The 26,079-nt window shown below is 38.3% G+C and overlaps 1 gene segment (V, D, J or C); it reads left to right on the top strand.

Moving 5' to 3' along the window:
- The first annotated feature begins 2,024 nt into the window (after positions 1 to 2,024).
- On the top strand, positions 2,025 to 2,736 carry LOC116900977. The segment is given in 2 exon segments: positions 2,025 to 2,094; positions 2,300 to 2,736. Coding segments are annotated over 2 exon segments (486 nt in total).
- Positions 2,737 to 26,079: the final 23,343 nt, after the last annotated feature.

Genomic DNA, 26,079 nt, shown 5'->3' with positions numbered 1-26,079 from the left:
GTCTGCACTTTACCTGCTGTGCACCATCTTCAGGTCCACACAGAAACCTGCAATCATCGAGGCCTGCAGCCATCAGGGACCACCAGGTGAGATCACTAACACAGTTCCTGCAGGTTGGCCCTGCAGAAAAACCCAGCAGTGCGCTCCTCCCCCTATACTGTCTACACTTCATGTCCTGAGGCACAGTTCTGCCTGCTTCCCTGGAGTCCTGCTGCTACCCAGGATCTGCCCTCTTCTGCAGCAAGCCCAGCAGTTGTGTGGTCTGCCCAGTCCTCTGTGTTCCATCTTCTGATCCACATCTCCACTGGCAACCCTCAAGGCTGCAGCCATCAGTGACTACCAGTTTTGCTTCCATCCGTAGAAGCCTGCTGCAACCAGGGACATCCAGAAGCCTGAGGCCATCAGTGACTGCCAGCTCTGCCTGTATCCCAGGAGGCCTGTTGCCCCCAGGGACAACCAGGCCTGCCAATACCAGATATTAGGAGCTCTCTTAATCCACAAACCATCTCTCATTTATGTTGATATGTTAGCAGTTCATAAAGGAGATCTGAACATGCTTATCACAAATCATTTAATTTTTATACCTGTATAAAATGTTGCTGTATAATGTTGCTGTAAATATGTTGCTGTATAAAATGATAGGTTTAATGTTAAAATCCAAGAAAAAAGCATATTATTGAGTACAATAATATACTGGCTTGATATTTGTACATTATTATCACCCGAATAATTCACTTTGGATATCAAATACCATGAGATGTGTTGTAGTCAGTTGATTAATGATATACATCTGGAAATCTTGTCTGCAGTCATACATTAGCCTGGTCTAGAATTTATGAACCCAAAACTGGCTATAATCTCCTCGATCTCCTGCTTCTGTCTCTCCAGCTCTGGGATATAGATATGAATGTCACTCGTTCTCATGATATTTTGTTTACTTTTATGTTTCTTACACTTTACCTTTACCTGTATTTATAATTCATATTATACACACTCTCATAATTCACTAACCTGAATTCAGGTGGTTCTTTCATGTCTGCTGCTCTTGGTTTTCCTTCACACTGAAACATTTTTTCCTTTAGATGTGAACAATGTCTGATATTGTGGACTTCTGGTCTCTGTAAAATCATTACTTGATTTAGAGTGACTGTGCCCTCTTCTGGAGAATTTGTCAAGAGTGAGCAAGACCATATTAAGCCAATTTTAAACCTGTTAATTTCTAGACTTCTCTAAAATATTCCTGTGTGGAATAAAACCTCTTGGTAGTGCAGGTTTCCAGGCATGATTAGGTAAAGAAACCTGGATTGTTTTATTCTCTGCCATTTTCCCAAACAAAGAATCCTCTTTAAATTCCCTGAAATTGTGGGAAACATGATTGTTAGTTTCTGCTGATTTACCTTCAATTTGAGATTAAAGCTTCTCTGATCCTAGGCTTAAGTTAATGTCCCCCAGGATTCCCAGAGATAATTTGGTCTTCTCCTTGCATCTCTGTTCCATGTTTATCTAAGAAGTTGGGACACTGATGTCTGAGGCACTGTTCATTTTCACATTATAAGAGTGGATATGGAGATGGGAGACATTGCACTAATTTAACTTCAATTTTTTGACTTTCCTCTTTCCCTTCCTATCCATTTCTCTTTTATAGGACATTATTCTTACACTGTTTCTTTCTTGTATTCTTCTGATTTTCTCAAATATCTTATCATGTTTTCTAGAATAGTTAACCTGAGATACCTCTCCTAAACTTTCTACAAATGTCACCTGATTTAAATATGTCTTGGAATTTAACCCAAACCTATTAGAACCCTGGGTATATTTCTGCTGGAGATGAGGAAGCCGATCACTTTCAGTTTTTTTCTTATGCTCTTTCTGATGGAATTTTTTCCTGTTGATTGACACCAGCCTCTCTCACATACTACCCAGGCATTTGATTTTATTTCCTGTCTGCTTTGCATGATTTCCTCCAGCGCAGCCCAGCTGCTCAGAAGTTAAAACCAGGCCTTTGCACTGTGACTAAACTGCATCAGACAGACAGGGAGAGCAAGATGGAATCACAGACCCAGGTCCTCATGTCCCTGCTGCTCTGGATATCTGGTAAAATTTTTTAAAGCATTAAAATATTTTCAAACTTTCATCTTTGTAAAAAGAAATTTGCAATATTTGCTAGTGTGTGATACTATTTGTATAATAATGTTCTGACATTATGACATTTTGAGGACATTAAAATGACAAATTTCAACTGTTATAATAATCTATGTTTGTGCACGTATGCATGTTCACTGCCTATTCATTATTTCAGGTACCTGTGGGGACATTGTGATGACCCAGACTCCATCCTCCCTGGCTGTGTCAGCAGGAGACAAGGTCACTATAAACTGCAAGTCCAGTCAGAGTCTTTTATACAGTGGAAACCAAAAGAACTACTTGGCCTGGTACCAGCAGAAACCAGGGCAGTCTCCTAAATTGCTGATCTACTTGGCATCCACTAGGCAATCAGGGGTCCCTGATCGCTTCATAGGCAGTGGATCTGGGACAGACTTCACTCTGACCATCAGCAGTGTGCAGGCAGAAGACCTGGCAGATTATTACTGTCAGCAGCACTACAGCTATCCTCCCACAGTGCTACAGCCTCCTACACAAACCTGCTTGAGAGTTTCAACAGCTGTGTACACCACACACAGCCCTGGAATGCACACTTCCCTCATCTGCCTGAGAGTTGCCATGCCTAAAAGCTGAAGACACTGTTTTCAGAGCATGATAAAAAAAAATAATATGTTCAATTCCTCCTATGTTTTTTGGTATAAAAATTCTATACACCAAAATATGGAATAAAACCACAGTATTATTTTTCTATTCTTCCTGCAACAATTTACCACAAACTCTGCTGATTGAATAGAGGAATTTACCTTTTTATAGTTTGATAAATCTGGTATCTAATGTAAGACCTATGGACTGGTGTGGTGATATTGTTAAACTGTGTTTTGGTTAAAAGTATCCAGAAAAAAATTATTTCTTGAATTTTCTAGTTCCTGGAGGGATTTCTGACTTCCTTACTGTTATTCATTTTTTCTGACATTTTTCCTTTTCTGACTCTTGTATTTTCATTCCTTTTATTTAATTAGTTATCTTTATGCAGATGTATTAATCTCTCTTTTTCAGTGGATGTGTGTGAATGTGTGTGAATGTGTGCATATGTGTGTGTATATATGTGTATGTGTATGCATGTGACTGTATATGTGCATGTGTGCATGTGTGTGTATGTGTGTGTATGTGTGTGTGTGTGTACACTCATAGATGAATACGTGCCATGCCATTTTATGTAGGTCAGAAGACAACAAGGAGTTGATTGCTTTTTGCCAAATGGCTTCTGGGTTCTCAGGTCTGACACTACAATTGGTGGCAAGTGCCTTTGCCCTTTGTGCACTGTTGCTGCTTTTTAAAATTCTTCACTGATATGTCCTCATTCTACGTAAGTTTCATAACAGAATGTCTTTCAAGTACATCCTATATTTTAAAATATCCACTAACTTTGCCCATTTACATTTTTTTTCCTCTGGTTATACTGAGAATAACTTTCACCTACCAGCAACATGAATATAGATACAGGAAATATTTAATATTGTGAAGCTAAGGCCTTTTGCTGGGCAGTCTCTCAGCTACTCTAACTTGACTAGTCCTGGCACTAGGTCTTTATATGGCCAGCTCTAACTCCGCTTGGCTTTGGTTCATCTGATCGTTTGATTCAGCTCTGGGTTCAATGACTGAATCTATCACATGTCTCTTCATCTAGCATCCCTCTCTCTGCTGTGAAGTTTCACCCTCCACACATATCTGACTATTGTTGTTTGATCTTTCTTATAACAAATTAGATAATATTTTGGATTGCCTTAAGAAGGTAGTGAAGAATGAATATTGACAAATAGAAAACCCAGTAATGAGCCATAGAAACGACAATACAAGAGTCCTGCAAGCAGCATTGAGCTCTCTGCCTGTACAGGAGTAACAATGGAATGCACAGAGATACACGATCATAGTATGTACACCAGTGAATAGATATACTTTCTTCCTAATGTACTCTCACTTCCCCCTCCACATCTCTCTCATTCTCACTGTCTCCTCATTCTATCCTAAACACACACACACACATACACACACACACCTGTACACATACATACACACGTACACACACATATGTACACATACATATACACTTACACATGCATACACAAATATACACTACAAACATACTCATATGCACATGTATACACATACACAAATGTACACATACAGAGATACACACATACATACAGACACATGAACTTTACATACAATATATTTAGGATTCAAAAGGAGAGAAAATGTGATACCTGTTGCCCTTGTCTCTGGGGCCACAAATCACTCTGAAAACTTTTTATCTGCTTTTGACTGTGTAGACTGAAATACTAGATACTCCCATCCTGAGTACGACTCAGTAGGACAAATGCTCTGTCTTCAGAATATCTTGTTAGTTCAGCATTTGATTTTGGAGTGCAGTAAGGGATGACTCTGCTTATTAACAATTACCTGTGTCCCATATTCATGTCTCTCATAAACTTAGATCCTGAGGACATTTATAGATTTGGGGTGAAGGTTACTCAGTATTGTAAATTTTTGAAACCAAGAGGAAGCTATATCCTTTATCTCTTAAATAAGATTCCGTTGTTTGTATTCTTGCTAAGGATCACAACTTCAAATGCACTGTTGCTTGAAAATTGAGATATTGTTGAGATTTGAAAGTGTTCCAAATATTCTCAAATTCTTCACAGTAGAGTATCCATATAACACACTTATTTTTGTCTTTCAGTTTTAAAATTTGCTTTTTGAGAGAGAGAGTGTGTGTGGGGAGAGGGAGAGAGAGAGAGAGAGAGTGAGAATATGAAGTTGGGTGGGTAGGGAAGAGGAAAGAATCTGGTAAGAGTCGGGAAAAGGGAGATTTTATCAAAATGTATTATGTAAAGGTGGTTATTTTTTTTTTAAGAAATGAGTTGAAAATTGAAGGGCAGTTGTACAATTCCCTAGGATGTGTTTGAGCTGCTCTGTGAATGGTTTTGCCAACCCCACTGACCACTGAGATGAGAGCATGTGTCCCTCTGATTATTAGCTTTACTGAGCTGTTCTGCACGTTGAATCATTAGGCAAAGGCACAGGGTCCTGAAAGCATCTACAAAGCCTGTGACCTGAAAAGGAGCCACTTCTCAGGGACAGGATGAGCTGCTCTCCTGCTCTGGGTGCTGCTGTGAATACCATGTGAGACAGCACAGCAAAGCATTGTAAGATTCTACTCTAGCCATGTATATTTTGCATTCCTTTGTGACCGTGATGGTTGGAATTAAGGCTTTTTAAGGGGTTGGGGATTTAGCTCAGTGGTAGCGCGCTTGCCTAGCAAGCGCAAGGCCCTGGGTTTGGTCCCCAGCTCCAGGGAAAAAAAAAAGCTAAGGCTTTTTAAATTTGTTTTTAACCATCACATTTTCCCTTTTATTTCCTAATAGTTCACAGTGATGCTTGTGACTATTGTCACAGGTGTCATATGTATTACACTGAGATGGTTTCAATATGTCTGTAACTGTAGTGTTTGCATATTCATCATTCTAAACTCTACTGGGGACATGGTGCTGACCTAGTCTTCAGCTTTCTTGGTTGTGTCACTGGCACAAATTGAAACAATACCCAGCAATTCCTCTAAGAGTGATGACACTGACACACTTTACAGTAATATTATGCAGTAGTATACAAAGAACCAAGAACAGATTCCCATAGTCCTGATTTATGAAGCATTCAGTGTAGAAATTCGTGTTTTTCTCAGGTTCAGTGATAGTTGGTCTGAGACAGTCTTCACATTCACCATTAATGCCGTAGAGGCCGACAGGGCTGCAAACTTTTACTGTCAGCAGTGTAAGGAATTTCCTGCACAGTTCTCTATGTCCAAACAAAAAGCTCTCAGGCTTTCCTCCCAATAAAATTCCAACTCTCATGCGTTTCTTCCTCTCTAGACTTTAATAGCACAGATTTTCAAATTCCTTGAAAAAAAGTGTACCGGCTAAAATTATGTCAATTTGATACACAATGGAGTCATCTGAGAGTAGGAAACACTGATTAAATACCTTCACAAATGAGGTATACAGTCAAGCCTCTAGGCCATTTTCTGAATCAGTAAATGATAGGGGAAGATCTCTGAAAATATCCCTGAGGCCATCCCTAAGCTTGTGGTCCTGAGTTCTATAAGACAGCAAGACGTGTGAGCAAGCTAGTAAGCAGCAATCCTCAGTGGCCTCTGCATCAGGTGCTGATCCAGGTTCCTGTTCTCGCTTGCTAGAGTTTTGTGCTAACTTCCTTTAGTGATGAATTATGGATGTGGAAGTATATGCCACAAGAAAACAGTTTCTTCCCCAGATTGTTTTTGTTGTGGTGCTTCATCATAAGAATAGTGACCTAAGACAACAAGTAAAACCATGAAGCATACAGTATTTATACTGGTGTTTATGATCCCCTGTACATGTTATAATTAATTTCCTTAATAAATGGTGATTTCTATTTTATTTCTCAAAGAATTTATTTTAGTTTTGTTAATTTTTTTGAACAAGTTGCACTACTAAATTTGAAGGAAATTCCTTCATTCATTTAAGATAAAAAAAACACAAATATTTAGGACTATCAGTTTTCTGACTTCCAAATACAGATTTTATTCTCACCCTAATGTTTTATTTTTCACTCTATACCTTGGATTGGACTCCTAAACATTTGAGAAAGTATCACACTCACTCCATAGTCCAAGCTGAACTGCAATGCACTATAAAGGCCAGTCTAGATTTGACCTTATGGACTATGTACTTTCTCCTCCTGAGTGATCAGATTCCGATACACATCATCATGTCCAGAACTTTTGAATTTTTTGATGATCTCACTTTGGAAGTGAGGTAATTCCAGATATCTGAGTATAAACAGCCACAATCCATAGAAATTTGGTTAATACATGCCTTTTTATCCCCATCTTGACCTTTCATATTGTTTCAAGAAGAGTTAGTGATCTCTATAATATGACCTTCACCAGAAGTACACTTCTGTATTTTTCAATTTTAGAGTTAGAGCTCATTACACATGAAAGTATATTTGTTAGGTCTTAAACTAGGGACAAATGGTTAAGTTTGGGGTCCATTAAGATATCAAAGAAAACACTGGCTGCCCAACATATTCTAGTCTCTACCTGCTACAGAGCTTTCTTAGATGATACACCTCAGTCTCTACCCCGAATACACAATCCCATATATTGGACTGTGCTTGTCTTCCCACTGTTCCTTTGGCATCTATATAATCCAGCATTATGGATCCAACCCCTCTTTTCATCTACCATTAAGTAAACTTTCTAACCTCTTTGTCTGGCTCTATCATTCTGGTCATGGTGACTATGGATTCCCAAAGATGTACCTGCTCCTGGCTTTACTCTCCCTTTTATTTATTCTAAATTTTCTCGTCAACTAAACTTAGGAGGATTTATACCCTTTCCCTGATTTTGTTTTCATTCATCTGATCTAAAGGTGTTTGGCTTATTTAGTGTCAAAACATGGGTTACAGACAGAGGCAAGGCTCATTATACATAAAGTACAATTAAAATGAGAAAATGTGAAAGAATGTAAAAAAGAAAACCCAACATAAAACTGATTCAAAGGCACCCTCTTCATAAAAAGCTAGAGGCAGTCAATGCTGACTGGGAGAGTAAGAATCCATTATATTTCTGGAACAGGTTTTTCTCTAGGTTATAGAATTTCAACTCGACATTCCTAAGTATATGTACACATAAGCGTGGTGTCAGGAGGATACACATATATGTATATTTGTGTGTGCCTGCATTTGTTCATGTGTGCAGCAAAAATAGTTTAAGAGCAGTAGCAGAAGATGACAAAGAGTAGGAAGAGGAGGAGGAGGAAGAGGAAGAAGAAGAAGAGGAAGAAGAAGAAGAAGAAGAAGAAGAAGAAGAAGAAGAAGAAGAAGAAGAAGAAGAAGAAGAAGAAGAAGAAGAAGAAGAAGATTATAAGCCATGAATATGAGAGTTGAGAGCATAGAAAAGCATAGATGTTACAGAGGAAAGTTAGAAATGATATACATTTAGTACTTGTGTCCTATGCACCTCTAGTGTGGTAGGCTCTTAAAACTTTTCTATACTATGCCTGTATATATTTGTGTCTCTGGTTACTGCGTCTACAGGTCAAATTGCTATTAATCATCCTTGGGAGATTCTGTAGTCTCCCTGGGAAAGAACATCTCCATGATCCACAGGGCCAGGTATATCCTCCCCTACACTGAGAGAAATTACAATTTGCCACAGTTCCAGCCCTGTCTCCAGCATGCCACCACAACAAACCCCCACTCTTCCCATGCTTCCGCCAGTGTTGGTGGGAGTGCCTATCCTATTCTAAGGATGGATCTGGGATAGAATTTACTAACAGATTGGAGAAATGGTGCTGAAAGATTTCTTAGTTTCTCCCTGTCATCATATGCTGCTGTTAAATTATAAAAACTAATAGCTGTCTTTTACCCACACTAGAGCTGGCATCATAGTGTCCAAAGATATCTGGTGCATATCTTCATCTCAGTTATCAAAGCATCTCACCTGCTCTGCTCCATCCCATATCACACTGCTGGTGGCTTCTCTCTGAGCCTGACAAAAATCTCTATACCCATCTAATTCCCGGAAGATTGCCATCATGACAGATATACACGTCTCCAGCCACCACATACTCTCTTGAGTTAAATTGCCACATGAAAGAACACACAACACAATAACTTCTGATCTAATTGATAATATACAATTTTGTCATCTAGACATACAAAGCCCTATACACATCCATCCCTTAAGAATATTCATAACAACCCATAAATGTGCAGTGAGAATCTTAATATCTGCTTCCATGTTCTCTTAGTGCTCTCTCTCTCTCTCTCTCTCTCTCTCTCTCTCTCTCTCTCTCTCTCTCTCTCTTGCTCTCTCTCGTTCCAGTCTCTTCCCTCTCTAAAACTTCTTGCCTGCCCACCCTTCCTTCTCGTCCAATGACAGGCCTCATTCTATTTGGTACCTGTCTCCACCTACATAATGACATCATCCTTCATATTATCCTTTTTGTCTAATAAAAAGAAACCTCTTCTCTCAAATATAAGCAGAGCACAACTATTATCATTTTGTAATTAAAGTATAAAATATACCTAACACCCAGTTCAACATTTTATCAGTTAAATAGAATATGTAATTATCCATTCCAACTTAAGAAATGCTTAAAATCTATGTTATATTCTGGCTAGCTTGTATACTATCTAATAACTATCCAATAAAATATGTATTTTCAAAGTTAAAGAACCTGATAGTCTATGAGACTATAATCAATCTTAAACCTCATCAGAAATCTGAGAATGACCAAATATCTATGCACATAGGAAGCCTAACACAGCTTCCAGAACTGAGAAGTTTTAGAGACAAACCTACACTAGCACAGTCCTCTATTAGCAATATGTGAGTGCAAGTCTTCAGCCTTCTGGCCCAAAATCAACTGACAGACTCTTGAAATGTAGACTCTTGAAGGGCTGATAATTTTGTCTACTATTCTGCATAAGGTTTCCCTTTTTGGACAGTATTAGTCTGTAAATGAAATAGGCAATTTCTGCCCAGTGACTGCCTAGCCACAAAGTATTGCCTCACCTGGAGGTAGAGATGCTCAATTTCTTCATTAAATCTGTTAAAGAGGAACTTTCAGGAGCAGATATGTCTCAACAAAAGATAAATAACTTTAAATCTCATATTTTATCGTTTTCTGACATTTTTAAAACCATCTATCTATATAAGGTAATCTGGACTGTTGTTTAATGTTAATATATTATCTTGAAAATATTCTAACGATCTTAGAGCCATGAATTTGCTATTTGGCCCTTAACTCACATGTGTAACCAACTCCAAAATTTGTAATGACATCAATAGAAGACTGGCTCTAAACCTACTTTTAAAATTTTTGTAACAAATAAGTTCTATACCAAATTAAAGATATGATTTTAGCTTTGTTATCAAATGAGATTTTGGCTGTTCAACTCAACGCAATCTAGCTAATCCCTCCCTGATAAATTACAAACATTTCTAAATTCCTCATAAAAATAACCTTAGAATAACCACTTTCTGCTCCCAAAAGTCCAGGGAATTGGGGTGACAACTCTTCCATAAGTTCTTTAAGCTGTATGTGGGAGTTGAGATATCTTTGTGGGGTAGGTGGTAGGAAAAATCGAGTAAATGTTGTAGTCTGATGTGCCTGTATTGAGTGGACCTAGTTGAAAGTCCTTGAGATCAGGAATCCAAGCAAGTACATTCCTCAAAATATAATTCTCAAGACAAAAGTTTAGAATAGAGATATCTTTTTGTTTGATTCTCTTGAATGTAGTTTTTCAGGCATACTCCCTCGAATAAAATCCAACACTTTGAAAAGTGTCCAGAGCCTAATAACGCTTTTGAAAAACACAAACATAAAAACCTTTCCCCGGAAATACTGTGTTCCTTAGTCTGTAACCAGAAAAGCTTGTATCTTGCTCTCTCTCTCTCTCTCTCTCTCTCTCTCTCTCTCTCTCTCTCTCTCTCTCTCTCTCTCTGTGTGTGTGTGTGTGTGTGTGTGTCTCTCTCTCTCTGTCTCTCTCTCTCTCTCTCTCTAATAATATAACAATAAAACTCAAAGTCACATCCATTATGAAGATTTAAACAATTGTTTTAAAAAAACAAAAGTGAATGAACCTGTTAGGCTTTCCAATTAGTCATATCATGAAATTAACCCAAAACTCCCATGGAGTCCACAGTAAGAAAACCTGAGCTTCCTGTTGTGGTAAATATCAAAAAATCCACAAAACCTCTCTAGTCAGTGTGATTAAGCCACATGGCCTTTAGGGGGTTAATGTATAAAACAAATTAAACACCTTCTACTAATACTAATAACAATAAGCAACTTATCAAACCAGGACTTTAGCCCAAAATATATCCATCTGTCAAGCCTCAGATTTTTATTTAACCTCAATAACTTGTAACTATCACAATTCTCTACTTGGAGTCAGTAATTCGAGTAATCTCTATACTCTCTTTTTCTTAAAGACAAACGTAATTACCTTCTACTAATACCTGTCATTAAGAAGTAGCTTGTCTAACTAGGATTCTAACCCAAAATTTCGATGAAGCTCACATTAGAAGGAATGTGAGTACCCTGAAAAACTTTCTAAACAACTTTCTTTAAAAATCAGCTTTTATCAATATCTGAGCTGCCACTACATATCACAGCAGGGAACCTACACCATGCAAGACTGGCTGCTTCTTTGTATAAAGTTCCTGAGCTTGGACCATCATTTGATTCAACATATAGCTGGCCCCCTGTTACTTAGAAAATAAAACTTTCAACTCTTAGGCTTACTAGTGGATTCTTGCGCACCACATTGGTTCACCTGTTGCTATAAAATTATAAAAAGTAATAGCTGTCTTTTACTCCACATTAGACCCAGCACCTTAGAGCCCCAAGATATCTGGTGTATATCTTCATCTCAGTTATCAAATCGTCTCACCTGCTTTGCTCCATATCATACTGCTGATGGCTTCTCTCTGAGACTGGCAACAATCTCTCTGCCTATCTAGTTCCCCAGGAAGGTTGCCATCATGCCAGACATATACATGTCTACAGCCACTACATATTCTCTGGAACAGTAATCGCCACATGAAAGAACACACAACACAATAACCTCTGAGCAAATTGATAATATATAATTTGCTCATTTATACATGCAAAGCCCTGTACACATCTATCCCTGAAGAATATTCATTACAACCTGTAAATGTGCAGAGTGAAATCTTAACATCTGCCTCTATGTTCTTTTGGCTGCCTCTCTCTCTCTCTCTCTCTCTATCTCTCTTATTCCAGTTTCTTCCTCACTCTAAAACTTTTCTCCCTCCCATTCTTCCTTCTTGTGCAATGACAGGTCTCGTTCTAAATTGTACCTGCCTTAACATGAGTAGTGATACCATCCTACATTCATTACCCTGAAAAGTCATCTTTGTGTGTCTAATTGAGTCCCTTACAGTAAATTTCAACAAGGGAAAGGCCACAGACCTATTTATGTCATCTTCCCAAGAGGTATGGGTCTTTTTAAAGAAAGAGATGTGAATACTCATGTATAGTCAGTGAATATGCAGGTTAATAAGACTAAGCACAGACTTCCTGGTGCTTTAAATGTCCAGTTATGCTTGTCTGTTTTTAAAGAAAAAACTTCAATGACAGGAGCAACTAGACCAAAAGAAGCAGAAAAAAGTCATTATCTGTTTTATCTATTTCCCAAACCTCCACTTAGTTCCCTCTGGATAAAGGTTTCCCTGTCTACATCTGACCAAGCCACTTTTCAGTCAGTCAACAAGTTCCACAGAGCAGAAGTGAGGATTGAAAGGAAACAAAAGACACATAGACAACACAGTAGTGTGACTCCAGCCAGTTCTGAAGCTGAAAGAAATGTTTTATTTTCCAATCTGCTTTTATACCACTTTAACTACATGAAGAAAGATAAGATCTATTCTGAATAGAGGCACAAGCAAGGTGATAATCAAGATCCTGTAAACACCTTTCTGGGGGCTAATCAGGATGGCCAAGACAAAAGGGCTGCCACAAGTGCTTCTGTTATGCCTGCTCTGAGCTTTGTATTATCTCAAATGTAAATGTTCTTTTACATGGCCCATTTTCTGAACCCAAGCCCAAAGCCAGATTCCTGCACTGGGCTTCTTTCATTTGTCCTGATAAGATCAGACTCCCCCCACCAAGTATCTAGAAGCTAAGCAAATGGCCACAAACAGCTCTGCACATATCTCACAATTCTATTGATTCTTTACATCTTGTATCATTACTCTGTGAGAGTCTAGACACTTATAAGATAGTGGTCAATGTAAATGAGTACACAGTAAAGAAAACACCAAAATGGCTGGTTCATGAGTTGGTAGGGAGGTTTTATTGTAGTTAAGAGAAAATATCCAGAGGCACATTGAAGAACTCAGGGCAGAGAGAAAAAGAAGCACAACAGACATGGTCTGGGCTTCTCTTGGGAGTAGGAATGAAAGGAGAATTATACGAATTTAAGGTTTAAAAATATAAAATTAAAAGAGTAAGCCCCAAAAGCCACAAACTCAGGGCTAAGCCCTGCCGCCAGGAATAGCAGGCCATAAAGATAAAGAAAAGGAATACAAAAACCAGCTCAGGCTATCGAGGACTGACCCATAAACCATCCAAAGACATCCCCCCAGCTTACTCAGAGTCATACTTTAACCAGATGTCCTCCAGACCCTGATAAGCCCCTACTTGTGCTTTTCAGCCATTGTGTCCTGCAGAGAGCATTCCAGGAAACCGGACAGCCCAAGCCTAACTAGAGGTGTTTCAAATACAGATGCTTCATCAATTTTGACAAACTTTTAAAAATAATGAGGACCTAAAGACCCAACTGTTCTCCTGATTTAGTAGCTCTGTTCCAGGAACCAGGGGGCCATAAAACCTTTTGGCGTCCCCTTATCTCCTGGAGCCATAAAACAATCCTGTAACTTGTGGTACATTCCCCCTTTGACATCCCCCCCCATCCCCTGGTGCTCACAGCCTCTGCCTTTAAATACTCTTTCTCCCAGCCTCTCGGGCCGACACCTCTGTCTCCTGCGTGGGATATGTGTCGGCCCAGAGATCTCTGTAATAGGTCTCTGTAATAAACCTCGCCTTTGCGTATTACATCCAAAATGGTCTCTCTGTGTCTGGGGTCTGCGATTTCCCAAGACTTGAGTAAGGGTCTCTCTGCGTGGGATCTTTCAGGAAGAAGCATAATAAGAAAAAATAGCTAGATCTGAGCCCTAGAGCTAACCTTGTGTCCAGCTCTCCATACTCAACTCTAGATTGGAAAGAGCTCATCTCCTGGGAGTGCTGACACACCTGAGGGCATGTGTGAAACTAATACTGTAGAACTAGAGTTTTAAAAAGGTTACTCATTGTCAGAGCCCGAATGTGCAGAACTAGAGTTTCATAAAGGTAGCTCATTGTCAGAGTCCAGATGGGCAGGGCCGGACGTGCCTGAGGGAGAGCCAGAGATAGGACTTGCCAAACCAGCTATCAGCCCCAAGGACATTGACCGTCTGTAGCCACCCCCTCCCCTTCCTTCACCCCCCTGAGTGAGATGAGCCACCCTACCTGCCTGCCGAGCTGCTAGAGAGCACGTACACCTTGCTGATGTAATTTTGCGCCGAAAGTAACTGTGCACCATTTGAATTGACCAATCATGTGTAACCGCGCGAATGCCCCTAACCTCCCCTATATAAACCCCCGAGTTTGGAAGCTCGGGGTCGATTCCTCTGTCTCCTGTGTGAGATACGAGTCGACCCGGGATCTCGTTAATAAAAGCTACCTCTTGCTGTTACATCAAGATGGCTACTCGTGATTCCTGGGGGCACCCCACCCGGCGATCGGAGCGAGAGATGCGGCTCCCTGTTTTGGGGTACGCTCTTTCAATACTACTGCTCAAATACCTGGCCCGAGGGGGATCATCCCAGAGCCCACAGGACATAGGAAACAAGAAAAGTTAGGGACCAGATCCTTCCAGTTTCTAACAGAGCCCTGGAGCTGACCCTGTGCCACAGGTCTACATTTCCAAATACTGCCAAGAGAGAGATGCTTTCCTACGAGTGCTGACACAGAAGCTTACAGGCAAAACAAGCCATGATCAGATACAGCAACACCAGCTAACACTAGAGATAACCAGATGCATAGAGGCAAGTGTAAGTACTTAAGCAAGAGAAACCAAAGCCACTTGGCATCAACAGAACTCAGTTCTCCCAGCACAGCAAGCCCTAAATACCCCAACACACCATAAAAGCAAGATTCTGATTTAAAATTTCTATTCATGATGATGATTGGGGAAGTTAAGAAGGACATAAATGACTACCTGAAAAATATATAGGAGAAAACAGGTAAAGAGGTAGTAGCACGTAAAGAGAAAACTCAAAACGATCTTAAAGAACTATAGGAAAACACAGCCAAACAGGTGAAGAATTGAACAAAACCATCCAGGATCTAAAAACACAAATAGAAACAATAAAGAAATCACAACCTGAGACAACCATGGAGATAGAAAAGCTAGGAAAGAGATAGATTCCAGCAACTGAATACAGGAGATAGAAGAGAATATCTCAGAGGTACTAAACATTGAGAAAATAGTCAAAGAAAATGAAAAAAAGCATAAAGCTCCTAAAACAAAATGTCCAGGAAATAATGAGAAAATCAAGCCTAAGGACAATAGGGTTAGAGGAGAGCGAAGATTCCCAACATAAAGGGCAAGTAAATATCTTCAATAAAATTATAGAAGAAAACTTTCTTAACCTAAAGAAAGAGATGCCCATAAACATACAAGAAACCTACAGAACTCCAAATATAAAAAGAAAAGAAGTCACATCTGTCTCATAATAGTCAAAACTCCAAAATCACAAAACAAAGAAAGAATATTAAAAGCAGTAAGGGAAAAAGTCAAATAACACATAAAGGGAGACCTATCAGAATTACATCAGATTCTCACCAGAGATTATGAAAGCCAGAAAGTCCTAGAAAGATATAATACAGACCCTACAAGAAAACAATCGCCAGCCCAGGCTATTATACCCAGCAAAACTCTCAATTTACCAGAGATGGAGAAACCATGACATTCCATGACAAGACCAAATTTTCACAATATATTTCCATAAATCCAGCCCTACAAAGGATAATAGATGGAAAAGTCCAACACAAGGAGGGAAACCACATCCTAAAAAGAACAAGAAATTAATCTTGCAAAAACAAAAAACAAAAAAAAAAAAAACAAAAACAAAAAAGAAGGTAGGCACTACAAACAGTATTCCACTTGTAACAAATCAAAAAATAACAAAAATCAATAATCACTGTTGCTAAATATCTCTTTACATCAAAGGACTCTATTCCCCAATCATATGACATAGACTAACAGACTGGGTAAATAAACAGAACCTAGTGTTTTGGTTCGTACAGGAAATGCACTGTTGTAAAACTATTGAAAATAAAATGCTGACTTTAATCCCCCACTAGGTCTGGCACCTCAGTGCCCTAAGATATCTGGTAGATATTTTAAGTCTCAGTCAGCAAAGCCTCTCTTCCATTTTGCTCGATCCTATATCACTCTGCTCAAGGCCTCTTTCTGAGCCCTCTACCTTTCTAGTTCCGAAGGTAGGTTTCCATGCCAGAAATACACATTCCAATTCTTTGGTGGCCCAGACTAGCCGCCCCATGTTCCCTTACATTAGAACCTGCACATAAAAGAACACACAACAAAATAACCTTTGATCCAATTGATAAGATATAATTGCCCACCTAAACACAAAATGCCCTGTACATATCATTCCTTAAGAATATTCATAGCAACCTGTAAGGGTACAGCATGGAATCTTAACGTCAACTCCCATGTTGTCTCTGCTACAGCTTCTCTTTGTCTCCTCTTTTCCATTCCCACCTCCTCTACTTCCTTCAAACTTTTCTCCAGCCCATTCTTCCTTCTCATCCAATGATAGGCTTCATTCTATCTTGTACCTGCCTCACTTGTGACATCATCCCACAATGCACCTCAGTGACAATTACAGATACTATCTCAGACTGAAGAGCTGGAAAAAAATTTCCAAGTCAATGATCCCAAAAGCTAGGGTAATTATTTTAATATCACATAAATTCGACTTTCAACCAAAAGTTATCAAAAAACAAGGAAGGACATTTATAGACCTCAAAGGAAAGATCTACGAAGATGAACTCTCAATTTTGAACATTTATGTTCCAAATGCAAGGGCACACACATTCATTAAAAAAATAAGTAAATAAAAATAAAAGCTTTACTAAAGCTCAAAACACACATAGTACCTCACACAATAATAGTGTGAGTCTTCCATACCCTACTCTGATCTGTGGACACATCCTGGAAACAGAAACTGAACAGAGACACAGAGAAACTAACAAAGTTATTAACCAAACAGATTTAGCATATATCTATAGAACGTTCCATCCTTCTTCTCAGCACTTCATGGTACCTTCTCCAAAATTAACCATATCACAAAAACAGGCCTCAACAGATGGTACCAAAGATTGAAATAATCCCATGCATCCTATCAGATCTTCATGGATTAAGGATAGTCATCAATAACAGCAATAACAACAGAAAGCACACATATATAGGAAGTTAACAATCCTCTACTCAATGATAACTTGGTCACGAAAGAAATACAGAAAGAAACTAAAGACTTTTTAAAATATGGAGGAAATGGATTATTCTCTAGACAGAAACAGGTACCAAATTTAAATAAGTGTCAAATAAATCATCTAAACAGTTTCAAAACCTGTGAAGAAATAGAAGCAGTCAATAAAAGTCTCCCAACCAAAAAGGCCCAGAACCAGATGGGTTTAGTGCAGAATTCTATCAGACCTTCAAAGAGGACCTAATACCAATACCCTTCCAACTATTCCACAAAATAGAAACAGAAGGAACACTACCCAATTTGTTTTATGAAACCAAATTTATGCTAACACCAAAATCACACAAAGACCCAACAATGAAAGAGAATGTCAGAACAATATTCCTTATGAATATCAATGAAAAAAGCTAAAAAAAAATCTGGCAACTGAAATGCAAAAACACATCAAAATGATCATCTATCATGATCAAGTAATCTTTATCCACTGATGTAGGGATGGTTGAATATATGGAAATCCATCAGCATAATAAATCACAGAAACAAAGTCAAAGAAAAAAATATGATCATTTCATTAGATGTTGAAAAAACATTTGACAAAGTTCAAAAGTCCATCATATTAAAAGTCTTGAAAAGATCTGGATTCAAGGCCCGTAGTTAAATGTAGTAAGGGTAATATACAGCTAAATAGTAGCCAATATCAAACTAAATGGAGAAAAACTTGAAGCAATCCCACTTAAATCAGGGACTAGACAAGGTTGCCGACTCTCTATCTATTGAATATTGTACTTGAAGTTCTAGCCTGAGCAATTAGAAAACAAAATGAGGTTAAAGGGATACAAATTGGAAAGGAGTAAGTCAAAATAACACTATTTGCTGATGTATATATATGATATACATCATATATGATAGTATACTTAAGTGACCCCAAAAATTCCACCAGAGAACTCATACAGCTGATAAGCAACTTCAGCAAAATGGCTGGATATAAAATTAATTGAAATAAATCAGTATCCTTACTCTATTCAAAGGATAAAAGGGCTGAGAAAAAAATTAACAAAATGACACCCTTCCTCATAGTCCCAAATAATATAAAATATCTTGGGGTGACTCTAAACAAGCAAGTGAAAGATCTATATGAAAAGAACTTCAAATCTCTGAAGAAAGAAATCTGAGAAAACCTCAGAAGATGGAAAGATCTCCATGCTCATGGATTGAAAGGATTAATATACTATAAATGATGATCTTGCCAAAAGCAATCTACAGATTCAATAAAATCTCCATCAAATTTCCAAATCAATTTTTCCTAGAGTTGGAAAGTGCAAATTCATTGGGAATAACAAAAACTCAGTATAGGGAAACCTATTCTCAACAATAAAAGAACTTCTGGGGGAATGATTATCCCTAACCTCCAGCTGTAATACAGAGAAATAATGATAAAATAATCATGGTTTGCAGACAGGCAGGTAGATAAATAGAGTAGATTTGAGGGCCCACAAATGAAGCCGCACACCTATGGTCACTTGATCTTTGACAAAGGAGCTGAAACTATCCAATGGGAAAAACGGCATTTTCAAGAAATGGTGCTGGATCAACTGGAGGTCAGCATATAGGATAATGCATATTAAGTCATTCTTCTTTTTTTGTCTTTATTAAATTGAGTATTTCTTATTTAGATTTTAAATGTTATTCCCTTTCCCAATTTTCCATGCCAACATCCCCATAACCCCTCCCACTCACTTCTATAAGGGTGATCCCCTCCCAATTCTCCCCCATTACTACCCTTCAAGCAAGAATCCCATTCACTGGGGGTCCAGCCTAGTCAGGACCAAGGGATTCCTCTTCCACTGGTTCCCTTACTAGGCTATTCATTGCTACCTATGCAGGTAGAGCCCAGGGTCAGTCAATGTATAGTCTTTGGGTAGTGGCTTAGTCCCTGGAAGTGCTGGTTGGTTGACACTGCTGTTCATATGGGGTCTCAAGCCCCTTCAGCCCCTTCAGTCCTTTCTCTGATTCTTTCAACAGGAGTCCCATTCTCAGTTCAGTGGTTTGCTGCTGGCATTCGCCTATGTATTTGCCATATTCTGGCTGTGTCTCTCAGGAGAGATCTACATCCGGTTCCTGTCAGCCTACACTTCTTTGCTTCATCCATCTTATCTAGTTTGGTGTCTGTATATGTATAGGCCACATGCAGGGCAGGCTCTGAATGGGTGTTCCTTCAGTCTCTGTCCTAAACTTTGCCTCTCTATTCCCTGCCAAGGGTATTCTTGTTCCCCTTTTAAAGAAGGAGTGAAGCATTCCCATTTTGGTCATCCTTCTTGAGTTTCATGTGTTCTGTGTATCTAGGGAAATTTTAGCATTTGGGCTAATATCCAATTATCAATGAGTGCATACCATGTGGGTTTTTCTGTAATAAGGTTACCTCACTCAGGATGATATGTTTCAGTTCCATCAATTTGTCTATGAATTTCATAAAGTCATTGATTTTGATAGCTGAGTAGTATTCCATTGTGTAGATGTACATTTTCTTTATCCATTCCTCTGTTGATTGGCATCTGGGTTCTTTCCAGCTTATTATAAATAAGGCTGCTATGAACATAGTGGAGCATGTGTCTTAGTTATATGTTGGAGCATCTTTTGGGTATATGCCCAAGGGAGGTAGAGCTGGGTCTTCAGGTAGTGCGATGTCCAATTTTCTGAGGAACCTCAGACTGATTTCCAGAATGGTTGTACCAGTCTGCAATTCCACCAACAATGGAGGAGTATTCCTCATTCTCCACATCCTGGCCAGCATCTGATGTCACTGGAGATTTTGATCTTACCCATTCTGACTGGTGTGAGGTGGAATCTCAGGGTTGTTTTGATTTGCATTTCTCTTATGAGTAAAGATGTTGAACATTTCTTTAGGTGCTTCTCAGCCATTTGGCATTGCTCAGGTGTGAATTCTTTGTTTAGCTCTGAACCCCATTTTTAATAGGGTTATTTGTCTCCTTGCAGTTTAACTTTGTGAGTTCTTTGTACATTTAGGATATAAGCCCTCTATCAGTTGTAGGATTGGTAAAGATATTTTCCCAATCTGTTGGTTCCCGTTTTTTCCTAACAACAGTGTCCTTTGCCTTACAGATGCTTTGTAGTTTTATGAGATCCCATTTGTCTATTGTTGTATTAGAGCATAAGACTTTGGTGTTTTTTTAAGTAAATTTTCTCCAATTCCTATGTGTTCGAGATTCTTCCCCACTTTTCCTTCTATTAGTTTGGGTGTATATGGGTTGATGTGGAGGTCCTTAACCCACTTGGATGTAAGCTTTGTAGAGGGTGATAAGAATATGTAAACCTGCATTCTTCCATATGCTGACCTCCAGTTGAACGAGCACCATTTGCTGAAAATGCTATCTTTTTTCCATTGGATGGTTTTGGCTCCTTTGTCAAAAATCAAGTGCCCATAGGTGTGTGGGTTCATTTCTGGGTCTTCAGTTCTATTCCGCGGGACTATCTATCTATCTCTGTACCAACACCATACAGTTTTTATCACTATTGCTCTGTAATACTGCTTGAGTTCAGGGATAGTGATTCCCCCTGAAGTCCTTTCATTGAGTTCAGGATAGTTTTATCTATCTTGGGCTTTTTGTTATTCCAGGTGAATTTGAAAATTGTTCTGTCTAACTCTATGAAGAATTGGATTGGTATTTTGATGGGGATTGCATTGAATCTGTAGATCGCTTTTGGTAAAATGGCCATTTTTACTATATTAATCCTGGCAATCCATGAGCATGGGAGATCTTTGCATCTTCTGAGGTCTTCTTCAGTTTCTTTCTTCAGAGTCTTGAAGTTCTTATCATGCAGATCTTTCACTTGCTTGGTTAAAGTCACACCAAGATATTTTATAGTATTTGGGACTATTATGAAGGTTGTCGTTTCCCTAATTTCTTTCTTGGCTTATTTCTCCTTTGTGTAGAAGAAGGCTACTGATTTATTTGAGTTAATTTTATACCCAGCCACTTTGCTGAAGGTGTATATCAGTTTTAGTTGTTCTCTGGTGGAACTTTTGAGATCACTTAAATATACTATCATATCTGCAAATAGTGATATTTTCACTTCTTCCTTTCCAAACTGATCTCCTTTTGTTGTCTGATTGCTCTGGCTAGGACTTCGAGAACCATATTCAAAAAGTAGGGTGAGAGTGGGAAGACTTGTCTAGTCCCTGATTTTAATGGGATTCTTCAAGTTTCTCTCCATTTAGTTTATGTTAGCTACTGGTTTGCTGTATATGGCTTTTACTATGCTTAGGTATGGGCCTTGAATTCCTGATCTTTCCAGGACTTTTATCAAGAAGGCGTGTTGAATTTTGTCAAATGCTTTCTCAGCATCTAATGTAATGATCATGTGGTTTTTATCTTTCAGTTTGTTTATATAGTTTATATGGTTTTCCATATATTAAACCATCCCTGCATGCCTGGGATGAAACCTACTTGATCATAATGGATGATTGTTTTGATATGCTCTTGGATTCTGCTTGCAAGAATTTTATTGAGTATTTTTGTGTCGATAATCATAAGGGAAATTGGTCTGAAGTTCTCCTTCTTTGTTGGGTCTTTGTGTGGTTTAGGTATAAGAGTAATTGTGGCTTCATAGAAGAAGTTTGGTAGCACTCAATCTGTTTCAATTTTGTGGAATAGTGTGGGTAATATTGGTATGAGGTCTTCTATTAAGGTCTCATAGAATTCTGCACCGAAGCCATATGGACCTGGGCTCTTTTTGGTTGGGAGACTTTTAATGACTTCTTCTATTTCTTTAAGATTTATGAGGTTGTTTAAATGGTTTATCTGTTCCTGATTTAACTTCTATACCTGGTATCTGTCTAGGAAATTGTCCATTTCCTGCAGATTTTCAAGTTTTGTTGAATATAGGCTTTTGTAGTAGGACCTGATGACTTTTTTAATTTCCTTTGATTCTGTTGTTATGCCTTCCTTTTCATTGCTGATTTTGTTAATTTGGATACACTCTCTGTGTCCTCTGGTTAGTCTGGCTAAGTGTTTATCTATCTTGTTGATTTTTTCAAAGAACCAGCTTTTGGTTCTGTTGATTTTTTGTATACTCGTTTTTGTTTCTACTTGGTTGATTTCAGCTCTGAGTTTGATTATTTCCAGCCTTCTACTCCTCCTCAGTGTATTGCTCCTTTTTGTTCTAGAGCTTTTAGGTGTGCTGTCAAGCTGCTGATAACTGCTTTCTCCTGTTTCATCTGCAAGCATTCAGAGCTATGAGTTTTCCTCTTAGCACAGCTTTCATTGTGTCCCAAAAGTTTGGATATGTTGTATGTTCATTTTCATTAAATTCTAAGATGTCTTTAATTTCTTTCTTTATTTCTTTTTGACAACATTATCATTGAGTAGAGTGTTGTTCAACTTACATGTATATGTGGGTGTTCTTTCTTTATTATTATTGAAGACCAGCTTTAGCCTGTGGTGGTCTATTAGGACGCATGGGATTATTTCTATCTTTCTGTATCTGTTGAGGCATGTTTTGTGCCTGGTTATATGGCCAATTTTAGAGAAAGTACCATGAGGAGGCGAGAATAAGGGAAAGGGTGTGTCAGAAAGGAGAAATAAGAGGAAATTAACAACATACATATGCTAATCAACATACTTATGCTAATAAATAAAGTTAGCCAAAAAGAAATGGAGGGAAATTGCCAGGGTTCAAGGGTAAGGAAGACTTCTCACAGCTGAGAAAAGCAAAAGCCAAGTTCTCTTCCACGGAGAATATAGGCTGCCAGATTCTTAAGTAATCCCATGGAGATTCATGTTAGAATTTTACACTCCATAATATAAAATAATAAATCTATCATGTTCAATGTGCAAAATTTGAGCATAAGTAGTTAAAACAAGGGATTGGGGATTTAGCCCAGTGGTAGAGCGCTTGCCTAGGTTCGGTCCTCAGCGCCGAAAAAAGAAAAGTTAAAACAGCAACAACAAAAAAAAAACAGAAATGACTTTTTTTCCTTATGCCATAAAGAACTTCCAATTCAAAGAATCCAAAAGGTCTTCTGTTCATAAATTTTCAATTTGCATCAGTTAGGCAGACCTAGCAGCTCCTAGTAAGAAGTGGGCAGTGTGCAGACCATGGCTGTGTGTGGTGCAGGCAACTGGTGATGCTCTCAAGGAGGTTTGTATAGGAGGCTGAAGCACTGTGAGAGGAGTATCATAATGCTTCTGAAAATAATAAACTGCCAGGTCTTCATCCTGTGCACTGCTGATAGTGATCCCAGATCCACTGCCTATGTAGCGATCTAGGACCCCAGTCTCTCAATACATGCACACATCAGGAGGATACAGGGTCACCGTGAGCTGCAAGGTCAGTCAGAATGTGACTAGTTATGTAGCCTGGTCCTGAAAGAAACAAGGACAGTCTCCTAAATCTATCATGCATGGGTTATCACAATTTTCCCATCAAAAAATTGAAATCAAAAATAGACAATGAGTATACACTTATACACAAAAAGAGTTTGTGATACAAACACTGGAATCCAAAATGTCTTTTCTAATGGCATTGTATGCATACTATTGACTTACTATAGGAAATGGAAACTTCTCTACAAATGAATTAGAATATATTAAAATACTTTTAAATATCTCACCAGACAAACAGAGCAGTGCAAATATGAAGATCTGAGTCTGTGTTTCTATCTTGATGGCAATACTGGTCTGATACATTTCATATGTCACTGCAAAGGCCTGATTTGTAAATCATGGGCAGCTTCTCTGGCCTCTAGTGACCCATGCAAATTAGTCATCAAATAAGGAAGTAAATTACCTGGACAAAGGGTTGTGAGAGTATCCATTTAAAATCAACAGCCCAAATAGCATCAAAGACAGTAAGCAATCACTGGGAAAGAAGTCAACTCAGAAGCTCAAGAACCAACTTAGAATTCTAGATTCTCTCATGATAGGCTTCATTAAACTCAAAGAAATTTATAGCAGGTGAGTTTTTCAGAGATAATATAAGAACTACTTCTGATTCAATGGCAAGGAAACAATAAATATGCTGGGTAACATCAAAACGAAACAGGGGAAGTGGAAAAGAAGGAAAGAAAGAAAGAAGGGGGAAAAGAAGGAAAGAGGAATGATAGAAGGCAGAGGATGGAGAAGCAAAGAGAAAATTTGGGAATGGAGAGGGAAGGGAAAATGGGGAGAGGAGAAAATAAATGGAGGATAAAAAAGGAGAAATATTTTTAAAAGAAAGAAAGGGAGGGAGGAAGAAAAAAGATTGAAAAAAGAAAGATGGAGGAAGAAAGAAAGGAGGAAAGAAAGAGAGAGAGAGAGAGAGAGAGAGAGAGAGAGAAAGGAAGGAAGGAAGAAAGAAAGGAAGAAAGAAAGAAAGTGTTTGAGAACAGAGAGTCAGCTCAATGGTTAAGATCATTTGCTTATCTTGTAACTCATTCAGATTGATATGCAACCCATCTGGAAGCGACAGGGTTGGACAAATGACTTAGAAACAAAACTATCACACATACCCTCTCACTTATAAATCTTAGATTTTAAACTCAATTATATAAATATAATCACAGTTGTGGTGGTTATGTAGCAGAGATACTAGCAGAGGGACAAAAACTTATGAAAAAGAAATTATGGATCAGAGAGAAAGAGAAGGTAAGGGATGCGTCTTAGGATTACTATAGTTACAATGAAATATTATGACCATAATCAATTTAAAAGGACAAAAAATGTATTAGCCTTAAAATTCCAGGTATAATAGTCCAGGTAACAGTCCATCACTGAGGAAAGTTCAAGCAGGAACTCAAACAGGGTAGGAACCCAGAGGCAGGAGCTAAACAGAAGCTATGGAGAAGAGCTGCTTAAAGGATCCCCAGCTTGGACCGTTCTCATTTCTATTTGCTATAGAACTAGGGTCCAAGACCATAGGCTGGCTACACCCACAATGGACTGGATCCTCCCCCATCAGTCAGTAATTAGGAAAATGCCCTAAAAGCTTGCCCACAGCCTAGCCTTATGGAGACAATTTTTCCCATTCAGTTGAGTCTAGCTTATGCAAATTGGACTTTAAAAACTAAACAGGACAAGGCATAAATATGGTTTACATATAATAATATTAAAGGGAGATGCTTTTATGAAACTAACCACTACATGTAATGTGTATTTGTTAATGTAGTTACTTTTTCAGCAAGGACACGAAATAAGGAGCAGAGTTGGTACATAAGTGCCCTCTGAGGCTCTGCTGCTGCCTTTGTTGGTTCTGTCCATGTCCTAATTACATAGAAACTTTAGGATTTAAACAGATGACTGTGCTACAGTTCCATTGATTACTTATTCAGTATCAAACATTTGATATACAAGTTCCTGCATAACTCAGCTGTATTTTTACATAACATAAATCATCAAGATCATTCTAAGTACTTGTTCTTTTACAAAAGAACTCAGGCACCAATGATTTTTACAGCTGTGTAATATTTACTGATAATTAGTGTTAAAAGTTCAATAAATAAAATGACATCATTATTGGAATTTAGTTATTGTCTATTTGAAGAATAGGGATGATTAATAGGAAATGAACATTCTTAAATAGTTTCCAAACTACTCATTCTGCAAATGAACACAGACATAAAAATTAGAATACTTTATGTCACTTAACCTTTAAAATCATGATTTCAAGATAGTCAAAAGTAGTAGAAAATAATTTTTGTAAACTTGACACAAAGAATAAAGAACATAATATTTCGTAAATGCTCTCCTGGGCTCTCAAGTCTAGTTGACTAAGGTAAGGTTCACTGATTTTTC

Source organism: Rattus rattus, chromosome 5, assembly GCF_011064425.1.
Source record: "Rattus rattus isolate New Zealand chromosome 5, Rrattus_CSIRO_v1, whole genome shotgun sequence".
NCBI lineage: Eukaryota > Metazoa > Chordata > Mammalia > Rodentia > Muridae > Rattus > Rattus rattus.
This window is presented reverse-complemented; position numbering and strand designations above follow the sequence as displayed.